This window comes from Meriones unguiculatus, chromosome 1, assembly GCF_030254825.1.
Source record: "Meriones unguiculatus strain TT.TT164.6M chromosome 1, Bangor_MerUng_6.1, whole genome shotgun sequence".
Taxonomy (NCBI): domain Eukaryota; kingdom Metazoa; phylum Chordata; class Mammalia; order Rodentia; family Muridae; genus Meriones; species Meriones unguiculatus.
Window position 1 is genome coordinate 94,329,438 of NC_083349.1, and position 20,072 is coordinate 94,349,509.

Sequence of the window (20,072 nt, forward strand, 5' to 3'; positions counted from 1 at the left end):
AGCTTTTATCAGAAAATATTTATATCTGGTTAACTAGCTTTAACATTGAGTCCACCTTTCGAGAGGGGGAATGCTTCCTCTTCTGCTCTGAGTAGTAGAAGTTCTGCAGAGCATAGCTGCAACTAGTCATTTCTAGGGCCAGCAGAGTAAGAAGTAAAGGAGTGGCTCAGTTCTTCATTCACAGGCTACAATGCTCCGCTACTAGACAAAAACACCTTTCAAGTACCTTACCTGGGCACAAAAGCTCTGAGAGAATAACTTACTAACCTCTGGTGTTGGTAGCTGGGGGAAAAAAAAGTTATTTGAAAGCACATTCTTGCTTCAAAATGAAGGTATGAGGGAGAAAGGAAGAAAGACAGACACATTCAGAGAAAGCAGAGATAGCCCAAACAAAAAAAGATCTAACACAAAGATAAATGACAACAAACCTATCCATAAAACAGAATTTTATGTCTCTGCTTTAATGTATTTTCTAGAACTTTAACTGACTCCTGAAAATGGAAAACAGTAGTCAGTTATATAGAGACATCATTATGCTAATTATTCAGTATTATAAAATTACTCAAAATATTTAGGAAATAAACTAAAACTTACCGCGTCACTGTCTCTGTGTGGATTCAGCCTACTATAAACAGCTTCAATAACATTGCGCCTAAAAAGATAGGTTTTTTTATTATCAACAATTTTAAGCTCATATTTCAAATACTTTGTCCTGACTACAGAAAAAAATTGTTACACTAAATACTTGCAGAAAACAATTTCCACATTGTACTCACAATAATTTTTTTGTTTTGTTTTGTTTTGTTTTTTGAGACAGGGTTTTTCTGTGTAGCCTTGGCTGTCCTAGACTCATTTTTGTAGAACAGGCTGGCCTGGAACTCAGAGATCTGCCTACCTCTCTGAGTGCTGGGATTACAGGTGTATACCACCACACCTGGCTCATAATAATTTTTTTGATCTTACAAAATCTACTTGTTCTTATCACGCAAAAGACTTATCTTCAAGGAATGTATTTCCTTAATTAAAAAAAAAAAAATCCTGGGCTAGTTAGATGACTCAATGGACAAAAGTGCTCTGTGCCAAGTCTGAAGATGTGAGTTCAACACCTACAACTCACAGGATGTAAAGAAAGACCAATTCTGCCAAGTTTGTGCTGACATACACATAAATGGCCGCACCCAAACCCTGTACAAAATCCCATCTTTTCAGATGTAGTGTTTCACCTCTAGGTAACTGATCTACTCCTGACCTGTTTTCAAATGATTTAATTACTAATTTAAAGTGAATTAAAAATTAGCTCTTTTTGTTCTACTTACTTGCCAGCAAGACCTCCCCCAGGAGGTAAATTTGGGATATTTTCTGCAGACAAAACGCGCATGACATGGGCAAGATCAGGCATTCCGTCTTCCCCAGACTTCTCCATAATTTCTGTAAATTTAGGAATAAGACATTAAAAAAAAAAAAACCAATGATATACACATGTTCATTCTAACATTTCCATAAAATATAAACTAGAATTAAATGTGTAATGACAAAAGAACAGCAAATAAAAATAAAGTCAATGAGAGAACTGGTTTACAATCCCAAGAAATGGTTCCCTCCAACACAGTGACACATGGAGGAACACTGTAGAGTGTGCAGGGTGCACGCACACAGCCCAGTTTCTTCCTTGATTACTCTCTACCTTCTTTTTTGAGCCACGGTTTTTCACTGGACCTGCCCTCTGTTCTTTCTATTGCTGAGATGTACCACCATGCCTGACTTTTACATGGGTGCAGGAGGACTTGAACTCAAATCCTTATGTTTTTGTGATAGGTATACAACCAAATAAGCAAATTTTTCCATCTGAGAATTTTTTAAATTTTACATAAAAATAATATAATGCAATAATACAAGCAGAGAACAGTGGTAAATGCCCAAATACCCAACAGTCAGGAGGCAGTGGAAGGAGAATCAGGATAAAGGCCGAGACTACAAAATGGGTTTCTGACAGCCAGAGCTACAGTGTGGCTTTTGTCTAAAGCCATTAAAGGAAAACAAAAACAATGGTTGTATAAGAATCATGAAAGAGCCAGGTGGCGGTAGCTCACGCCTTTAGTCCCAGCATTTTTGGGAGGCAGAGGCAGGCAGATCTTGTTGAGTTTGAGAGCAGCCTGGTCTACAGAATAAGTTCCAGGACAGCCAGGACTTCACAGAGAAACCCTGTCTAGAAAAAAATGATACAAAAATTTTAAGTATTTTTTATACATTTATACTTATACACTTATGTTCTATAGCAATTTAAAGAAAATGAATCATGGTACTTGTAAAATAAAACTTTACATTCTCCATTTCTGTATCTAACAGAACAGAACAAAACACTTTAAAGCAGGTGTGTATGCATGCATGTGCATGTTTGTATGTGTGGGAGCATATGTACAATGAAGTGTTCTGTAGTTTTGGGAGGGAGTATAGAGGGTGGAGAGTAAGAGTAGGACTCTCAGCTGAGCATGAGCCAGCTGATATTGCTACTCCTGCTGGTTAACAGGGGAGAGCTCTATCCTGGGGTCACTGGTAGGTAGCCATACACACCCATGCTTCTGAAGCTGAAACGTTTAACTGCAGACCCCATTTTCTCAATCCTACTTCTTTTTTTTTTTAATCTCTCTTACCCTCCCTCCCTTCCTCTTTCCCCGCATCCTTTTTCTTTCTAGAACTCTTGTTTGTAGCTCAGTCCTCAAACTTCAAGTAAATCCTCCTGCCTCTGCTCACAGTGATGAGGTCATAGTCTAAGACAAAAGCAAAGTGTCTACACAGGTTATCCAGATAGGAGACAAGCTCTGTAGCACTGAGCCACACCCCCAGCTCCAGTAACTCACTTAAAGTATTTAAATTTCATTTAAAAGATTTTTATTGTGCATGTCTGAGTGTCTTGCCTCCTGTCCAGAGGCCAGAAAAGGGTGCCAGATCCCCTGGAACAGGAGCTACTTACTGGAAGTTGTGAGCTACCAGGTGGGTCCTGGAAGCTGAACCCAGGTCTTCTGAAAGAGCAGCAAGTGCCCTCAAGTGCTAAGTCACCTCTCCAGACTGTTTATTCTATCCTAAATCACACATGTCCACATGTGGGCACTACTTTTAACACAAGAACCCAGCAACCTAAGCAGCCTCTCCAGGTACACATACCACCTTTACAGCACATCACAGATTCTGGCTTTGGTTTCAGCATCTACCGCTCCCTTTTAACCTCACCATGACTCCCTGATGTCTATGTTTCAATCAAACACATTCTCTGCCACCAGCTCTTTACATGTACTCTCTCCTGCAGTTTGAAATGCTTTTCCTGCCAATCCTATTCACGCTGTAGTTGCAACATCAATGTTACCTTTTAAATCCTTCCCTGACCTAGACCTTGAATAGCGGAGTGGGTTATCAGGGAGTGCTATCTAACTGGAGGAAGCATGACACATGAGGACATACTTTTGAAGGGTCAATCTTTCACTTGGTATACCTGGCCCCCTGCACCCTTGCTTTACAGTCCATAGAAGCATGTTTCTACTTCCCTGCCATTCTGCCTTGCTTCATTCAGGTCCAATGGAGCCAGTGGGCCATGGGTCAATACTCCTGAAATTGAACTAAAATATATATTTTCTTTCTTAAATTGTTTATCTCAGGCATCTTTAGGGAAAAAACAAGCAAACAAAAAACAACCAATTGCTTTTATTCTGGACCAGGCAATTTTGGTTGTGGGACAGCCCTGGGCGCTAGGACGTGAAGTGGTGTCCCAGATCGCTTATGCATTAGATGTCTTTAACACTGCCACACGTTATGTGGAGACAAATCTCCCCAAATGAAAACTGTAGTCTGGTACATTATCAATCAATTTCCACACCGTCTACTAATGTCACTTCAGTCCAATTCACCACAACTATTTGGCAGCTGCATTAATAACACAATAAATAATGAAAATGTCTGTGTGAAGGGGGAGAGGGGATGACAAGAAGATTATTTCAGGTCTATAAGCAGAGCTTACTTTACTTACAATGAAGAAATTGTACACTGGTTTCCATCCCCCAAACATCTTTAAACATACTGTTTTGAGTACATATCCAGACAGGGCAGGAAACTCATTCTCCTCACAGTGACAACTAACCCAAAAATACTTTCTTTCCTTCCTGGAGAAAACAAAAACAAAACAAAACAAACCTGCCTTACCTTCAACCCGTGATTCCAAGTGCTTATCCAACTCTGAATCTTTTTTCACTGCTTCATCTGACACCTTGGGGGCATTTGAAAAGCAAACTAATACAATACTCATGTTATCTCGACTTCCCTGCATATTAAAGAAAAGAAAAAGGAAATTTTTTTTCTATTGTTCAACAATTGTCTATTATTTAGTTCCAGAGTTACTTTAAGCAATTAAAGTTTATTTAGTCATCCAGAATGTATACCTTAGATATTCCTATTTCAAAGAATTATTTAAAATATAACCCTAAAGAACAAGGTGTCTATATATAAGTATAAACGGAGTTATTCTTGGACTTTAAATCTGTGTAACTATTTTTACCCACCAGTTCACAGCCTGAGAGATGAAGACAACTTCATACTTGTTATAGCTTCTAAACAGTTTTTCATTCAAAATTATACAATCCTAAGAGTAACTTAAGCCTAAAACATACTTTTAAACATCTGGAGAAATTTCATGCTAAACAACATAACTCCACTCAACTCCGCTGAAAATTATTGTCATGAAACTTAAGAAGCTACATGGTAGAAGGTAAGAATCATCTCCCAAAAGTTATCCTTTGACATCTCACACACACTCTCTCACAATAAATGAAAATGTAAAACTTTGATGGACATTTTATGTGAAAAAGAAATTCATGTTTTAAATGGTTCATTAAGTTACATTAAACAGTGGGATATGCTCAGATTGCCAAATTATAAACTTCACCCGGCAATAGGTTTCTTCTCTCTCTCTCTCTTTTTAGAAACGGTCTCAAGGATTGCCTTGCAATCCTCCTGCCTCGGCCTAAGAAGTGCTGAGATTGTAGGCATGTGCCACCTGGGTTAATATGGACAACTTTTAATTCCAGAGTCTTTGGAGAGCAGTTAAAACAGCTTGTTTTGCTGGGTGGTGGTGCATGCCTTTAATTCCAGCACTCAGCAGGCAGAGGTAGGCAGATCTCTAAGCTCAAGGCCAGCCTGGTCTACAGCACAAGTTCCAGGACATTCATGGCTATACAGAGAAACAGTGTCTTGAAAAACCAAAACAAACAAAACCAGTTTGTTATACATAAGGATAAATTTTACTCGTCCTTTTAATTACGGCCTTACAAATTATATTAAAAAGAAAGTACAGAATACACTATAAATGCCATGACTGGGCAATAAATTAAAATGTTCGAACTTTTCTTTAGGTGTATAAGTATTTTAACATATGAAACTGTTAGAAATGCGAAATGGCCTCACCATGTGATATATTTTAAGCTGGCCATGTAACTCATGCTCCTCTGCCTCTCCTTCACAAGTGCTGAAGTAACAGGAATGTGCTAAGTCTAAGAAATACTTTTCTTTTAAGCTTTTCCCTCTACTTCAGCATTCACCAAGACTCATCAAGGGTGGTTATAGGTTTTGTTTGAGAATGAGGTTTGCCCAGTGAAGTGAAAAAAGTCAAGGTTACATCCACTGCATACTTCTCAGTGGGTCTGGCCAGAATGTACACTGGCCTTTATGTGGCCCAGACCTGCCACCTTCTATGCTATGAATTCATAGCATGAATCCACATGCTATGACCAAAAAGACAGGCAAGCCTTAGAGAATAACTGCTTCTACCTTCCAACGTAAAGAGCAAGTTGGAAGGAGTGAAAGGTCTTTGCTAGACTTTACACTCTCTCTACAGAGTCCTGAAATTTGGTAGATGTGTAACCAGATGCTAAAGTGTCTAGAAAACCAGGGCTCTAATACTAGCCAAAGTAATTTAATTACTTAATGAAACCTACTAACTTTTATGACTTACTATTGAAAATGCTGCATTTGGTTATATGACTATACATTCAACTATAGAATATGAATATAGTTAAAGCAAAAAATTTTAATCTAAAAGGTAAACTATAAAATAGATATTCAAATCAAATATGACTGATTTTTAAAACAATTTTATGAACAGATGGAAGAGTTGGCAGACACTTAGAATCTTCTAATCATTTCCTATTTTGTAACACTAAGAACATTATTTAACAATTCCTAAATAGATATGCTATCTATAAAAGCTCCACTTGATTTTTATAAATTATAAAATACAGACCCTATCATTTATAGATTAACTGAAAGAAATTTACACTTAGTCCTCAGTCATGTATAATTTCAACACTGCTTCTATTTCTACAGAAAGACGAAAGTCCCTAACACAAAGCATAAGTGTTTCAATTCTGTACAGCAACTGAGAGTCTTCCCATTTTATTAGAACACGCTATCCTTGCATAATTAATAGTTTTCATTAAGCCCAAGGTTAGAACTTTTCTTTATAAAAAGAACATCTATCCTGAATAACAAAAACAATTAGCTATTTAAAAACTTTATTTCAATTCCTTTTCTTTAATACTGCTTCAGCAGATAGCAGTAATACACTCAAGAATTTGAGTATTAATAACTAACAAATTAAATCAAAGAAGGTATTATCCCGCCAAGGGTATCTAAATTTAGGCAAAGAGATTTTGATGTGGTTGGTTCTGAAGATGAATGTTGCATGATTACAAAGAAGGGTCCAGAAGTATGTCTTCACACAGCCTCTATGATGGTTTGGGAGGATGTTACAATAAAACCAAATCCTCATAATAAATCAGTGCGGTCTAGGAAATGAGGAAGCCACGTCCACTGTCCCCAAGGTTTGAGAGGTTGTACAGTTTACAACAGGAACACATGTCTCAGTAGTAAGTGCATTTTCAAAAGAATGAAATAAAAATATTTTATAATTTTTGTATCTTAATAGGAAGTGTAGATTCATCAAGTTTGAATGAAATCATATAATAGCTAAAATCGGTTAAAAATTAATCTGGGCTAAGGTGCATTATGAAAAAAAAATTACAGCAACAGGACCAAGAAAAGACTGAAATCTCTTTATATATAATTAAGCTATACTGTATGTGTTCAAGCCCTAGAACAGATACACAATGGGAGAGAGAGCCAATTAACACATATTTCCCCTAGATCTCACCTGCTGTGGCACATGTGCAAGCAAACACGTGCGCAAAAATGAAAAAAAAAATTTTAAAGAAACTGCTAACCACACCCACTCCACTGTTTACTTTTGCCCTTTTTACGAAGCTATTTCCTACAAAATTACAATGGAAGTACTGAGTTTAGAACTAAAATTATTTTGGGACACATAAAGTACATTTTCTGGGCTGAAGAGATGGCTCTGTGGTTAGAAGCACTGGCTGCTCTTCCAGAGAAACCTGGGTTCAACTCCCAGCACTCACATGGAAGCTCACACCTGTCTGTAACTCCAGTTTTAGGAGATCAACACCCTCAGATAGATATGCATGCAGACAAAACAGCAGGGTACATAAAACAAAGTAGTTTTTACAAAAAGCATATTTTTCCATGTTGCAGGAATAAATCAGAATGACCCTACCTTTCAAAAAAAACACCTTCCTAAATTTTGTCCAATGACTAGATCTAGTCCATATTTTAAAAGAAGTTTCTGATTTATAAAAACTTCGGCATATAACTAAAATTAAGAAAATCAAATATTTTGAAAGAATAATTTCAAGGAATACTGATGTTCTTTTCTTTTCTTTTCTTTCTTTTTTTTTTTTTTTCTCCGAGACAGGGTTTCTCTGTATAGTCTTGGCTGTCCTGGACTTGCTCTGTAGACCAGGCTAGAATCAAACTCAAGATCCACCAGGCTAGGCTAATAAAGCAACAAGCATATCATGATTGTTTCTGTAAAATACAGAAACAAACCCAATTTTTATGCTTGAAAATGTGTATTAGTAAATAGAAGCACATGCAGTTGTAAACACCTAAATGCAATGAGACTAGAAAGGAATGTAAAGATGAGTAACTTCAAACAGCTTTGTATTTATTTAAAAACATTTTTTCTTTTTTTACTAATTTTACCACAATTGGGGAAAGAGGAAAAAAATCCTCCCACACCAGGGAACAAATTTTCAGACACAAAGTACCAAAATGTATATATACATATGATCAAGTCTTTCTGATAATCAGTACTAAAAATAGCCCAAGAGTCAAAAAATTTAGACTCCAGTCTTTATTCTACATAAATACAATTTATGACTAACAACTATCTTTTAAGTCAACCTCAATTTCTTGTAAACTAGAAATAATTTCCTTCTCCTGATTACTGTCAAGATTAAATACGTGACTTATACATTATAAAATGTAACACAAATAGCAGTTATATGCTTTATGAAACCTGAATTAGTTGGCAATAAACACCAGGAAGAGCAATAAAATGAGAAGCCTGTTTTCTTAGGGATTAATTTAAGTAGGGCAATACCTGACCAGAATCATCATCTAAGGCCTGTAACTTAACACTGCTAAATGGCAACCTGAAAAAAGATTTACCATTAACAACCCTAATGCTAATGGCCATCATATGGCTGCTGTAAAAATTAACTGGGCGAAAGCAGCTGTTAAATACTGAGAACAACAGACTCACAGAAAGACGACAGTTTGCAATACTATGATTCCGACAATTACCACAGCCTTCCAGTTTCCTAAGTGTGGTAGTTTGAATGAAAAGGGCCCCAGAGGCTCACATGGACTGGCACTATTGGGATTTGTCAAATTTACTGGAGTAGGAGTGGCCTTGTTGGAAAAAGCATGTCACTGGGGGAGGGCTCTCATGTCTGAGAAGCTCAAGCCTGGCCAGTGTGTTGTTGTCATTTCCTGCTACCTGCAGATCCAGATGTAGAACTCTTTTTGAGTTCCTTCTCCAGTACCATGTCTGCCTGCAGGCACCCAGGCTTCCCACCATAACAACAATGGACTAAACCTCTGGGCTTCAGTCTAAGCAAGCCCAGATTAAATGTTTCCTTTATAAAAGCTGTCATATGGGGTCTCTTCACAGCACTAACTAAAACAATGCTTTAACACACATAAGCGTGTGTACATTATTAAGACATAATCAGCATAACTGACTTTATCTCAATCTCTTGGGGGAAATACTACTTAATTTTATCTTTTTTGGCTCTCCTCTTAAAGCAGGCATTTACCCACTAAGCATCTCTGCTCTGCATGAAATTAAACATACGTATACAAATTGTATGCTTCTAAATTAAACATATCTATACTTCTATATTTCAAGTAATCATTTCTTCTTTACAATACGGTAACCTGTTTTTATAATACAAACAAGTAGCTTAACAAAATAATGAAATTTAAAAAAGGAAATAAAGGCTTAATTTCATAAATAATTTTCAGATGTTAGGGGAAAAAAATGAGCAAACCTATGATTTCCCCAAACCTACTTTCTCAAAATTGATTTCAATCTGAATGCAGACTCATTCAAAGAAACTATGGTGCTCAACAGTTTTGCTAAAGTGGAATGAACTACCTGCTCTAACCTCTTATCTATTACTATTACTCCTTTCTAACACTCCAGGACGGTTGTAATCTTTTAACACCATTGCCAAAGATATTAAGTTACATTAAAACTGATAAAGCTATCTTGTAAAGATACATCACCAGCATCAATTCAATCTCATTCCAAGGGTAGTCACAGTTCCTGAAAACTATCATACTTTTGGGATAGAATACTTTGTACCAAAACTAAACTTTAGTCCAAACACAACGCAGATAAATCTTTCAGCTATTCTCTCATGACCACCTTATTCAAATACTAGAATGCTATGCAGTCATGATAAAGTTCATAATCCTAAAAACAGAGAACTCTCTACAACAGTTTGATGGAAGAAGTAGGCTGCATAAAAATCACATACTATGAACTTCCCTTTAATAAAAATAATAAACACTTTCAGGCAGGTTAAAAAACAAAACTGTAAAGTTGGCCATTGAGACAGCGCAGCGAGTAAAGGCATCTGCTGGCAAGCCTGATGACCTGAATTTGATTCAAAAATACATAATCACAACGTGGAGTGAGCACCAAACTCCATCAAGCCATCCCGACTGCCACTGTGCACTGGGGGGTGGGAGGGTAAATTTGTACCTAAGTAGACATACAAGATGAAATAAATATGTAATAAAAATTTAAAACGCACAGTTTAAAGTCATGGATTAATATGATCACACACACATGTGATACCATAAAGAGGGCAAGGAGAGAACAGGAATATTTTGGAGCTAGCCTGGGTATATGTATGGTGATCCAGTTTCAAAATGAAGTTCATTAAAACAAAAACAAAACCCAATGCTAAATAACACAATAATGGGAAGTACCTAATTTGGGTAGGGAAGTAAGAAAAGGGTACGAGGTAGAGACTCTTTCTATTTAAAAGCTTAAGGAGACATTTTAGAGTTGCTACCTATTTGGTCTTTGACAGCCATCCATTGATGGCTTTTGTATAAATACACCCTGAGAAGTAGCAATGATACAATAAGCTAAATTAAATTAAAAATCAGAGAAGTTGAAGTACTGTCATTCAAACCCCATAAGCTGCATAGCATGGTCTTAAAAAGTCTCTTTTGGAAGCTGGCTCTTTTCATTTCATGGTAAAAAAGTGTTTCACCGATATCTGGTATTTTCAGGACGCTCTCCTTTTCCCCTTCCTCTTCAAATCTTTCGTTTTCTCCATTTCTTGACCAAGATGCAAAAAAAAAAAACAATTACTGAGGGTAAGGGGGAGGACAGTCACATGTGGGTCAGAGGACAAATTGTGGGAGTCAGTTGTCTCTTTACACCATGTGGGGTCTGGAGATTTATTTCCGAACTGAGCCATCTCCCTGGCTACAGACGTCCTTCTTACAGGCTTGCTGACTATATGCCTGTACTTCTATACAAGGGTACGGAACATCCAGCAGACAGAATCAAAACCTCAAGCTCTTAATGAGTCACTTTTGCCTCACCAGTTTCAGGCACAGAATTCTTAACTCACACACACACACACACACACACACACACACACACACACACACACACACATATACAGTTAACTCAAACTTTACATAATATAGATGCTGCTAAGAGATTCACATAAATGAAAACTTTTCTTTTTTCCTTTTATTTTTATTTTTTTCTTCTTCTTTTGAGATTATAAAGCCCTGGCTGGCCTCAAACTCACAGAAATCCACCGACGTCCAAGAAGCACCTGTGCATACCACAACACCTGGTAAAGACATTGAATAGAATAGCCTAGTATCTATAAATCTGGATTTTTTTTTACTATATTGCATCAAATTAAAATTCAGACACTATAAGAATTCCACAAGAATCTTTCATAGAATCACATTTTCTAAAAGGCTTTAGGTTTTAATCAGAGATAATAACATCTATATGAAAAGAATTTCGATTACTTTCTATGAAATATACTAACCTTATATTCCTTTGCAGTTAGATGTAAACTTATCTTAAATCTCACTGAGAGAAAATAGAAACAATTCATTCTTTTCAGCTTTTGTCTTAGCTACTATGAAGATCAGAATACAATTCTATTTAGCCTAACTCGTGGTCAATCTTCCGGTATTTTCTGACACTCCTGATATTTTAGTTAAGTGTAACAGAATTCTACCACATGCATGTTTTAAAAGCATGAGTAAGATCGCTACTGTCAACATTAAGAACTTGGTCCAAGATGCACACACTTGGGAAGACAGAGGAGGCGGATCTCTGTGAGTTCAAGGCCAGCCTGATCTACAAAGACAGTCCAAGACAGCCAAGTCTACAGGAGAAACCTTGTCTTAAAAAAAAAAAAAAAAGAATTTGGGTCAGAAGCCACCATTCTATATAACAACTTCTAAAATATCAACAAGCTATAAAACACTCAAGCTCAATAAATTTAAGATATTTGCTATCACTTAATTTTTAAATTAGACAGTTGGGGCAGATAACATTGACAAAAAGGTTTAATATTCTTGAAGTATCTGAAAATACATGGTTCTTTACAGAAAATAGTAAAAGTTACACAATTTTAGGTTTGCTTAAATTTACTTACCATGTCTTTTTAAAATCAATAATTGAAATAAAAAAAAAAAGCTTACATACCTTATGTAAACAAGTGTCCACTACCCAATTGCACACACTCTCCAGGTCAGCAGACACCGCAAGCCTAGACTTAACAAATTCACAGAGCTCCTCATTACTCATCACATCCCAGATCCCATCACAAGCCAAGACGACAAATTCATCCTCTTCTGATCTTAAAATCTCATAAACCTCAGGCTCTGGAGAAACAAGTTGTTCTGTTGGGCCCTTGCCATCAACGCACTTGTAATCGTAGTCCCCCAGAGCACGAGATACTGCTAATGAACCATTCACACGCTGTATCATTACACTGCCTCCTGCATTTTGGATGCGCTCCTTTTCCATTGGATTACAAGGTTTGTGATCCTGGGTAGAAAAGCAGACTTCTCCATTCCTACACAGAACAGCTCGGGAGTCACCACAGTTGATAAAGTACATATGTGTAGGTGAAATCATAACGCCCACTGCAGTTGAACCGCTCCTGTCCATCCCATTTCTGAGGTCTGAAAAGTTACGCATATACTCATCAATTTTCAAAAAGCCTGTTCTGATCCCAGTCTTAACGCTTTCCACTGAGGGTTCAAGAGCAGAGCCTGACTTGCCAGCTGCCCTGAAGTCTTCATTAGTAGTGATGTGTTCTAACAAATGCATTGAGCAGTAATTTGCCACTCGGGATCCAGCATGACCATCATAAACTGCAAAAAATGACCAGTTTTCCAAGCCGTGAGGGATGCCCACAACAGCTGTGTGTGCATCTTCCATTTCTACTCTCCATCCTTGCATGCTGCTCAGGCCATAACGCAAACCATTCCCAGAACCATGGGCATTGTGTTTCTCAGTTTTGGGTTTATCCAAAAATGCACCCATGTTTAGTAATGAATCTGAAAGAGAAAAAAAAAAAAGGGCGTTACATGTTTATATTTGACATAGTTTATCTGCAGTTCTGGACCACCTCATTTCATATGTATTTTCAGAAGTACCTGACTTACTGGGGTAACAACAGAAGTTCCCTGAAGCTCTTTTTAAGACACAGATTTTTTTTTTAATGATGTAGTTTTATTTTATGTGCATTTATTGGTGTTTTGCTTGAATGTATGTCTGCCTGAAGGTGCTGGAACCCCTGGAACTGGACTTACAGACAGTAAGCTGCCACTTGGGGCTAGGAATTGAACCTGGGTCCTCAGGAAGAGCAGCCAATGTTCCTAACTGCTGAGCAATCTCTCCAGCCTTCAAGACACTAATTTTTAAACCCAGCACATAAGACAGAATCCAACGAATTAAATCAGAATCTTTGTAGGTAGACCAAGACATCAGTGGATCAGTGGGGTTTTGTTTGTTTGTTTGTTTTTCTCCCCTTTGCTTTTCTTTCTTTTTTTTAAAGACTGTCTTTCTGTGTCACCCACTGTCCTAGAACTTACTATGTAAACCAGGCTGGTGTAGACTTCACAGAGAAATTTTCACTTGCCTCTGTCTCCCAAGTGCTGGAATTAAAGGTGTGAAACTACCACACAAAGTGGCTATCCATGTTTCTCAAAAGCGCTCTGATGATGAGAATATATAGGCAAACTGGCTGTGGTGCTGCATGCCTGTAATCCCACCACTGCTAAGTGGAAGAGGATCAAGATTTGAGGCCAGCTTGCATTATACATCTCAAAAAATTGAAAGACTGTGCAGCAGCCAAGCTCAGAGGAAAGAAATTGAGAAATACAACATGGTTAATCCCCCTCCCGCCCATTCAGCTGGGCATGATAGCATACTTGTGAGGGTAAGGAAGGAAGACCCAGAGTTGTCCCAAAACAAACCAACAAGCACCTGGGCAAGCAGCCTTGACAGTTACTGTTCCTCACTTCAGTGATTTACAACCTATTTTCTCTCTGAAGTCACTTGATCTAGATTCAAAGTTCTGAATTAGCAGCACCCAACTGACTGAGTTTAAAGCAATATACTTTTTGAGTATATTTACATTCTCTTACAAATTAACTTTAATAAAGTTCTAAACTGATCTTATTTTAAAGCTGGGATTCTATAAAAATTTTAAGCATTATAAAATTCCACTATCACTTTATATATAATGTGCACATGTATGGCTGGAGAATAACAAACTATATGATCCATGCATCCACCACGAAGTTTATCATGGCCAAGAACGCTCCCTTTCTCATCCATGGACATCTATCCACAGTCAGCAAGACCTCGAGTTTGCACCTAAGTGTTCCTTATAGTCCAACCATATTCCTGCACAATTCAGTTCCACACCCTTAGGAAGTCCCAACGCTGCGCAGGATACATCACTGTCTTCTTTTCTTGCTCAGCACTATCGTTCTAAGGTTCATCTACCCTGGCCCAGCTAAACTCAGTTCATTCACTGTATGATGCCTAAATCACAACTTAGACTCCCCACTACCAACTAATGTTGGAATTTTTTTGCTTTTTATTGTAGACAACAATGTTTTAGAACAATCCTGTTGTAACGTATGAATTTTCCTACAATATATACCTGTATTTAGGAAATAGCAATATTTTCTACACTATATATCTGCTAACGGGCTTAGAATATATATACAATTGATAGTGAAGAGAATTTTTTCTGGGACAACTTTTTTCTCACAGTAAAAAAATTGTAAAACAAACGTTTCAGACAAGTGTTATCCAAATATCCTCTAATACCACTATCTTTAAAATAATTTATTTTTGGTAGCAAGTAACCTGTAACTTTAAAAAGAAAAAAACTAAAAACTATATACAGCTAAACATTTACATGTTTAGCTCTCAAAGACTAAGAAACCTAACCTTAGATGATTCTTCTTTGTATAGCTGCAAACTGGCCTTTGTCCTTCCTTAGTGTCTCTGAATCCACTTTACTAGGGCAGTGCTCTGTGCTTCTGAGGAAGCGCTGTTACTTTTCTGAGCAAGGCGGCAGCTTAATGTATTATAAAAAGCTAAGGCACACTCTTGAAATATGTACCAGACAGCAATATGTACAATCATCAGGACACATTAAGAACTACAGATCTGCTTTAAGGATGACTTAAATGTAACTGTGGTTTTTGTTTTTTGTTTTTGTTTTTTTTTTTTTTGTATGAACAGACTGGGTAGAGAGATGGCTCAAAAGGGTTATGTTTCCAGCAACCTTGTTCCAAGGGATCCAATGCCCTTTCTGGCCCTGTCAGCCTCAGGTACCCACACAGCACACTTACATATATGCAGGAAAGATACTCTTCTACACAAAAGTGAATCAATCCTTTAAAAACAAAGACAGAGGCCGGACTTGTGAGTCAAAGGCAGATGTATCTCTGTGAGTTCTACAGCAGCCAAGACTGCATAAAGAGACCTTATGGGAGGGGAAGGAGGGAGGGGGGGCTAGAGAGATGGGAGGGAGAGAAGGGCAGAAAATATAAAGTTTAAGCCTCCTGACCTGGAAGACAAATTTTGGCTGATCTTATCAGTCATGCAGTAAATGGACACACCTTTGGGCTATAATCACACCCAACTATAGTTCATATTCATTAACATTCACATAAAAATGACAATGTGGGAAGCAAAAGGACATCAAAAAGGTTTTTTTTTTTCCCAAAGAGCAAGTGACTTAAAACATAAAGACAAAAAATAATATACTAAACATGTGTATAATCGAATCTTATAGACTCAAAATCAAGAGTGTGACAATTTCTAACACAATTTGGATCTCCATTTTTAACATTTTTGCTTGTTTGTTTTCAAGACAGGGCTTCTACGCATAGCCTTGGCTGACCTGGAACTCTGTAGATCAGGCTGGCCTCAGCCTCTGCCTCCGCCTCCCAAGGGCTAGGATTAATGACGTGCATTACCACCACCTGGCTCTGGACCTCCATTTTTTTAAACTCATGCCTTTCCTCTTTTCTGTCCATCTCTGTCAAGTCGTGTTTCCTGAAACACCAAGTTTGGAGCTTCTGGAACATCTTCTTCCAAACCACTTTACTAAATTCCAGTAAGATTTTAACATCAAGGATAGCAGAGCAGATTAGGTATTTGATTAGGTATTACTTTATTTATTTACTTTTAGATATCTTCTACCTTTTACAAAAGTTTTAAAGATCTTATTTTATCTCAATTACTTTGAGTCAAATTAAAGAGGCCTTCTACCTCTGGGTCCCTTACGAGGGAAACAGTAATCAATACAGCTGGGAAAGAAAAGTCTGGACTTCTACGGGCTTGTACCTATACATATATTTTATCTATTATGTATCTATCTATCCATCCATTCATTCATTTTTGGTGGCTAGTCTCTCTGTGTTGCCCAGGCTGGCTTCAAACTCCTAATCCTCTGTGCTTAGTCCTGCTTTAACTGGAGGTGCTAGAGTGAGCTGATACCCCTTAGGGGGGACCCTCCTCGCTAAGGAGAGGGGAAATGGGAAAAGGGAGACTTGTGGGTGAGACTGGGAGGAGAGGGAAGAGGAGGCTGGTATCAGACGGCAAAATGATTAAAAACAAAACAAACAAACAAAAACCATCCTGATCCCCATGGTTTAACATCTTGAACAGCCAGGACTGACTGTGTCATGTTTTTAGGTACATAATAAGGTTTACTCATTTATCAAGAGTCATAAAGTCATTTTAAGCACTGATAGCTTCCAATCATGGTATCATCTATAAGTTTTAGCTATGAAAATTTTTAAGAGTTTTTAAAAAGCTTATTGCTGTCAGATTTTACTAAAATGACTCTACAGTTCATATAATAGGAAGCCCAAAAAACAGAAGTATAGACACACATTTAAACTTCAAAGAATTAAACAAAAGTTTCAAAATATCTACAAAATTTATAGTGCTTATAAAAATTAATAGAAAACTTACTTGTGCCCACAGTATAAACACATGTGGTAAGCACACCATCTTATGGCAACCAACTGTGAGAAATAAGGAGAATGTCTGCACACTAAGTTTGATTCTTAGCTCTCTGTAATATGTTTTCCTAGAAAAGAACAACTCTTCCTGTTGTGAAATTCTGGTTTTAGAGTCTGAATGATATTTGGCAACTGCTTCGAACAGTGATGAGAGTACACAACGAGGGCACTGCTCACCAGAAACACATGCAGTTCAGCTGGCAGGTATTTCCTAAAGATGGACTACCTCTTTTAAATAACCATTAAGGGTGTCACCAGATGGCTCTTAGTGCTTGCTTTGTTTTGTTTTCAAGATAGGATCTCATGCTATAGCCCAAGACAGCCTTAATCTTGAAGCAACCCTCCTGTCCTCCTGTTCAAGGGTCCAGCTTACTATGAACCGTGGATGACAGAAAAAAAAAAAAAAAAAAGGTGTAAAGCCAGGAAGGAGTATTCCTTCATGGTCTCTGCCTTCAGTTCCTACCCTAACTTCCTTTAACTGTTTGCTGAAATAAACCTTTCTTATCCAAACTGCTTTTGTTGATGGTATTTTATCACAGTAATAGAAACCCTGAGACAAATACCTCATTGTTTCCAGCCAATATGCCTTAACTGTATGAACACTAAGAAGCCTTTCCAACCATATATACTTAAATTCATCTTACATTGAATAGGAAAGTTTCTCTACCACAATTAACTATTTACTACTTTATTTAGTGGTAAGTAAGATTACGTTATTACTAGTGGTAAATAGATTTACTTTAGTGGTAAATAAATTACTTTATTTAGTGTTTATTACTTCATATATATGCTCATGTGACATGGAATCAGATTTCAACTTCAACCTTTTATTCAAACAAATAAATCTATCTTCTTACTGAAACTTATCTTCAATCAAAACTAAACTTGCTTATTACACATAATTATTTATCAGATACAGGTTTTACTTATTTTTTAGAGAAGAAGCCATCAATTTGACATGCTCAAGAATTTTTAAATTTGTTTTTAGGTTTTTGAGGCAAGACCTTACCACACTGGCCTCAGACTCCCAATCCTCCTGCCCTGAGTGCACAGAATAAAGATATGAGCCACCATACCTATCTTAAAGAACTCTCTGATAGCAACGCTAAGCAAAAAACAAAACAAAACAAACCACAAAAAAATACCCCTAAAGCTCAAAAATTATGTGTTATCTGATCCAAGCTTGCCTCCCTGTGTTATCTATAAAATCTCATGTAACAAATGGACTTTTAAAGGACTGATCATAACAATGTATTCTGTTGTTCCGTTCCGAATGCCCAAACTGCGGCATTCTAAATTCACAAGACACAGCAGGAAGAGGGACGCTCAAAGCAGAATTAGGACCAACACACTACAGAGCACACTCTTTTCACCATAGCCACTTTCTCAAACAAAGAGGACAGAGGGACTGATTCAAAGTCTATGCAGGAAATAGGTGGCAGGTCAGGGCATGGTGGCACAGGCCTTTAATCTCAGCACTAAGAAAGCAGAAGCATGTGGATTTCTGGGAATGTGAGGCCCACCTGGTCTTTCAAGTGCCCTAATGCTGAGGATCAAACCAAGACCTCACACCATCTACACAAGGCCCTAGCATTGCTCTAAGACTTATCTTTAGGGTTGCTAAAGAAAAGGAATGCCATCAAGTTAAATACTGAAACACAACCATCTATCAACCAACTAATATTTAAAAACTTACATGCAGCGGGGCACAGTGGCGCACACCTTTAATGCCAGCACTTAGGGAGGCACAGGCAGGTGGATCTCTGTGAGTTTGAGGCCAACATGGTCTACAAAGTGAGTCTAGGATAGCCAAGGCTACATAGAGAAACCCTGTCTCGAAAAACCAATAAATTAAATAAATATAAAAATTTACATGCTGACTCACTCCACTCCTATCTAGGTTTTAAAACAGGCTCGGAGATGTAGCCCAGTGTTAGAGCACTCACTTAGCATGTGTGAGGTCTTAGGTTTGAGCCCTGGCACTACAAAAAAAAAAAAAAAAAAGCAAAAGGTAAATAAATAAATGAAATAAAACAAAACATGGATGCCTGTATACTACAACACATCTACTGTTTATAAATACATGAAAACCAAGAAGCATCACTCTGTTGTCTCTGCAACATAACAAAAATGATTACCCCTTTCAAGCTGAAATCAAAATAGAATATGAAAAAAAAATAATCAGCAAGCAGGGTTAAAAAGTATAAAATAGAAATTTAACTCCTCCACTAAAATAATGAATTATAAATACTACTTACAAAAATGGTAACACAGAGGAAAATGAAAAGTTTATATTCCTATCTAATATTGTAAGATTTACCCATATAAAAAATGCAACAAGGTTCTGTACAACTAGATTTTGAGACTCAAACTCACTTACTTCAAATGGGTCTATCTCAGGTAACAGGCACAATAAAGTTCCATAATTTTTAAGTGGATGTCTGTGTGTTAGCATGTACACATGTATGAAAGTACCTGAAGGAGCCAAAAGAGGGCACTGGATCCCATGGAGCTAAAGCTAAAAAAGGTCACTGTGAGCCACCCTATGTGGGTGCTTGAAATCCAACTTGGTTCCTCTACAAAAGCAATTTGAGTTCTTAGCCACTGAGCCATCTCTCCAACCCAATGTATTCTATTTGAACCTTACATGTGTCTGAAATTTTCCATAAAAATATCCTTTTACAGTTAATTTAACAACCTCTCAGGATGGCCTATTCTAAAGAGACACTGTGCCTTTAGAACTCAGAATTTCCAGGAGTTCCATGCTGGTAGAAGGAAAAGGCCAGGGTCCTGGACTAGACTAGAGGGAAAGCCTGTCTCCAGGAAAGAGATTTCACATAGTTCTGACAATTTGTTAGATCACCTTACAGAGACTGAAGGCAATAATATACCCATAATCTATAATCTTGACCAAAACCGTAACTAAATCTCATGTCAGGTCCCTGTGACTCAGTGTCACTGGACCTCTTTATTTGTTCATATTCCCAATGTGGCCACATTGAATAAATCTCTTTTCTCTAGGTTTACCCAAATCTCTTCCTCAATAACAA

General features: G+C 37.4%; 1 protein-coding gene across 6 annotated transcripts in view; it reads right to left on the reverse strand.

Annotated features, from left to right (window-relative positions):
• Ppm1b (protein phosphatase, Mg2+/Mn2+ dependent 1B) overlaps positions 1–20,072 on the reverse strand; it is a 65,980-nt gene that overhangs the window by 20,539 nt on the left and 25,369 nt on the right. For all 6 annotated transcript variants that reach the window (XM_060363545.1, XM_060363534.1, XM_021652769.2 and 3 more), the window contains exons 2-5: positions 12,164–13,023; positions 4,192–4,309; positions 1,317–1,428; positions 595–652 (exon numbers count right to left, since the gene is read on the reverse strand). In XM_060363545.1, coding sequence (XP_060219528.1) covers positions 595–652; positions 1,317–1,428; positions 4,192–4,309; positions 12,164–13,009 — 1,134 coding nt within the window. In that variant the 5' untranslated portion in view covers positions 13,010–13,023. The remainder of the gene's footprint in view (positions 1–594; positions 653–1,316; positions 1,429–4,191; positions 4,310–12,163; positions 13,024–20,072) is intronic.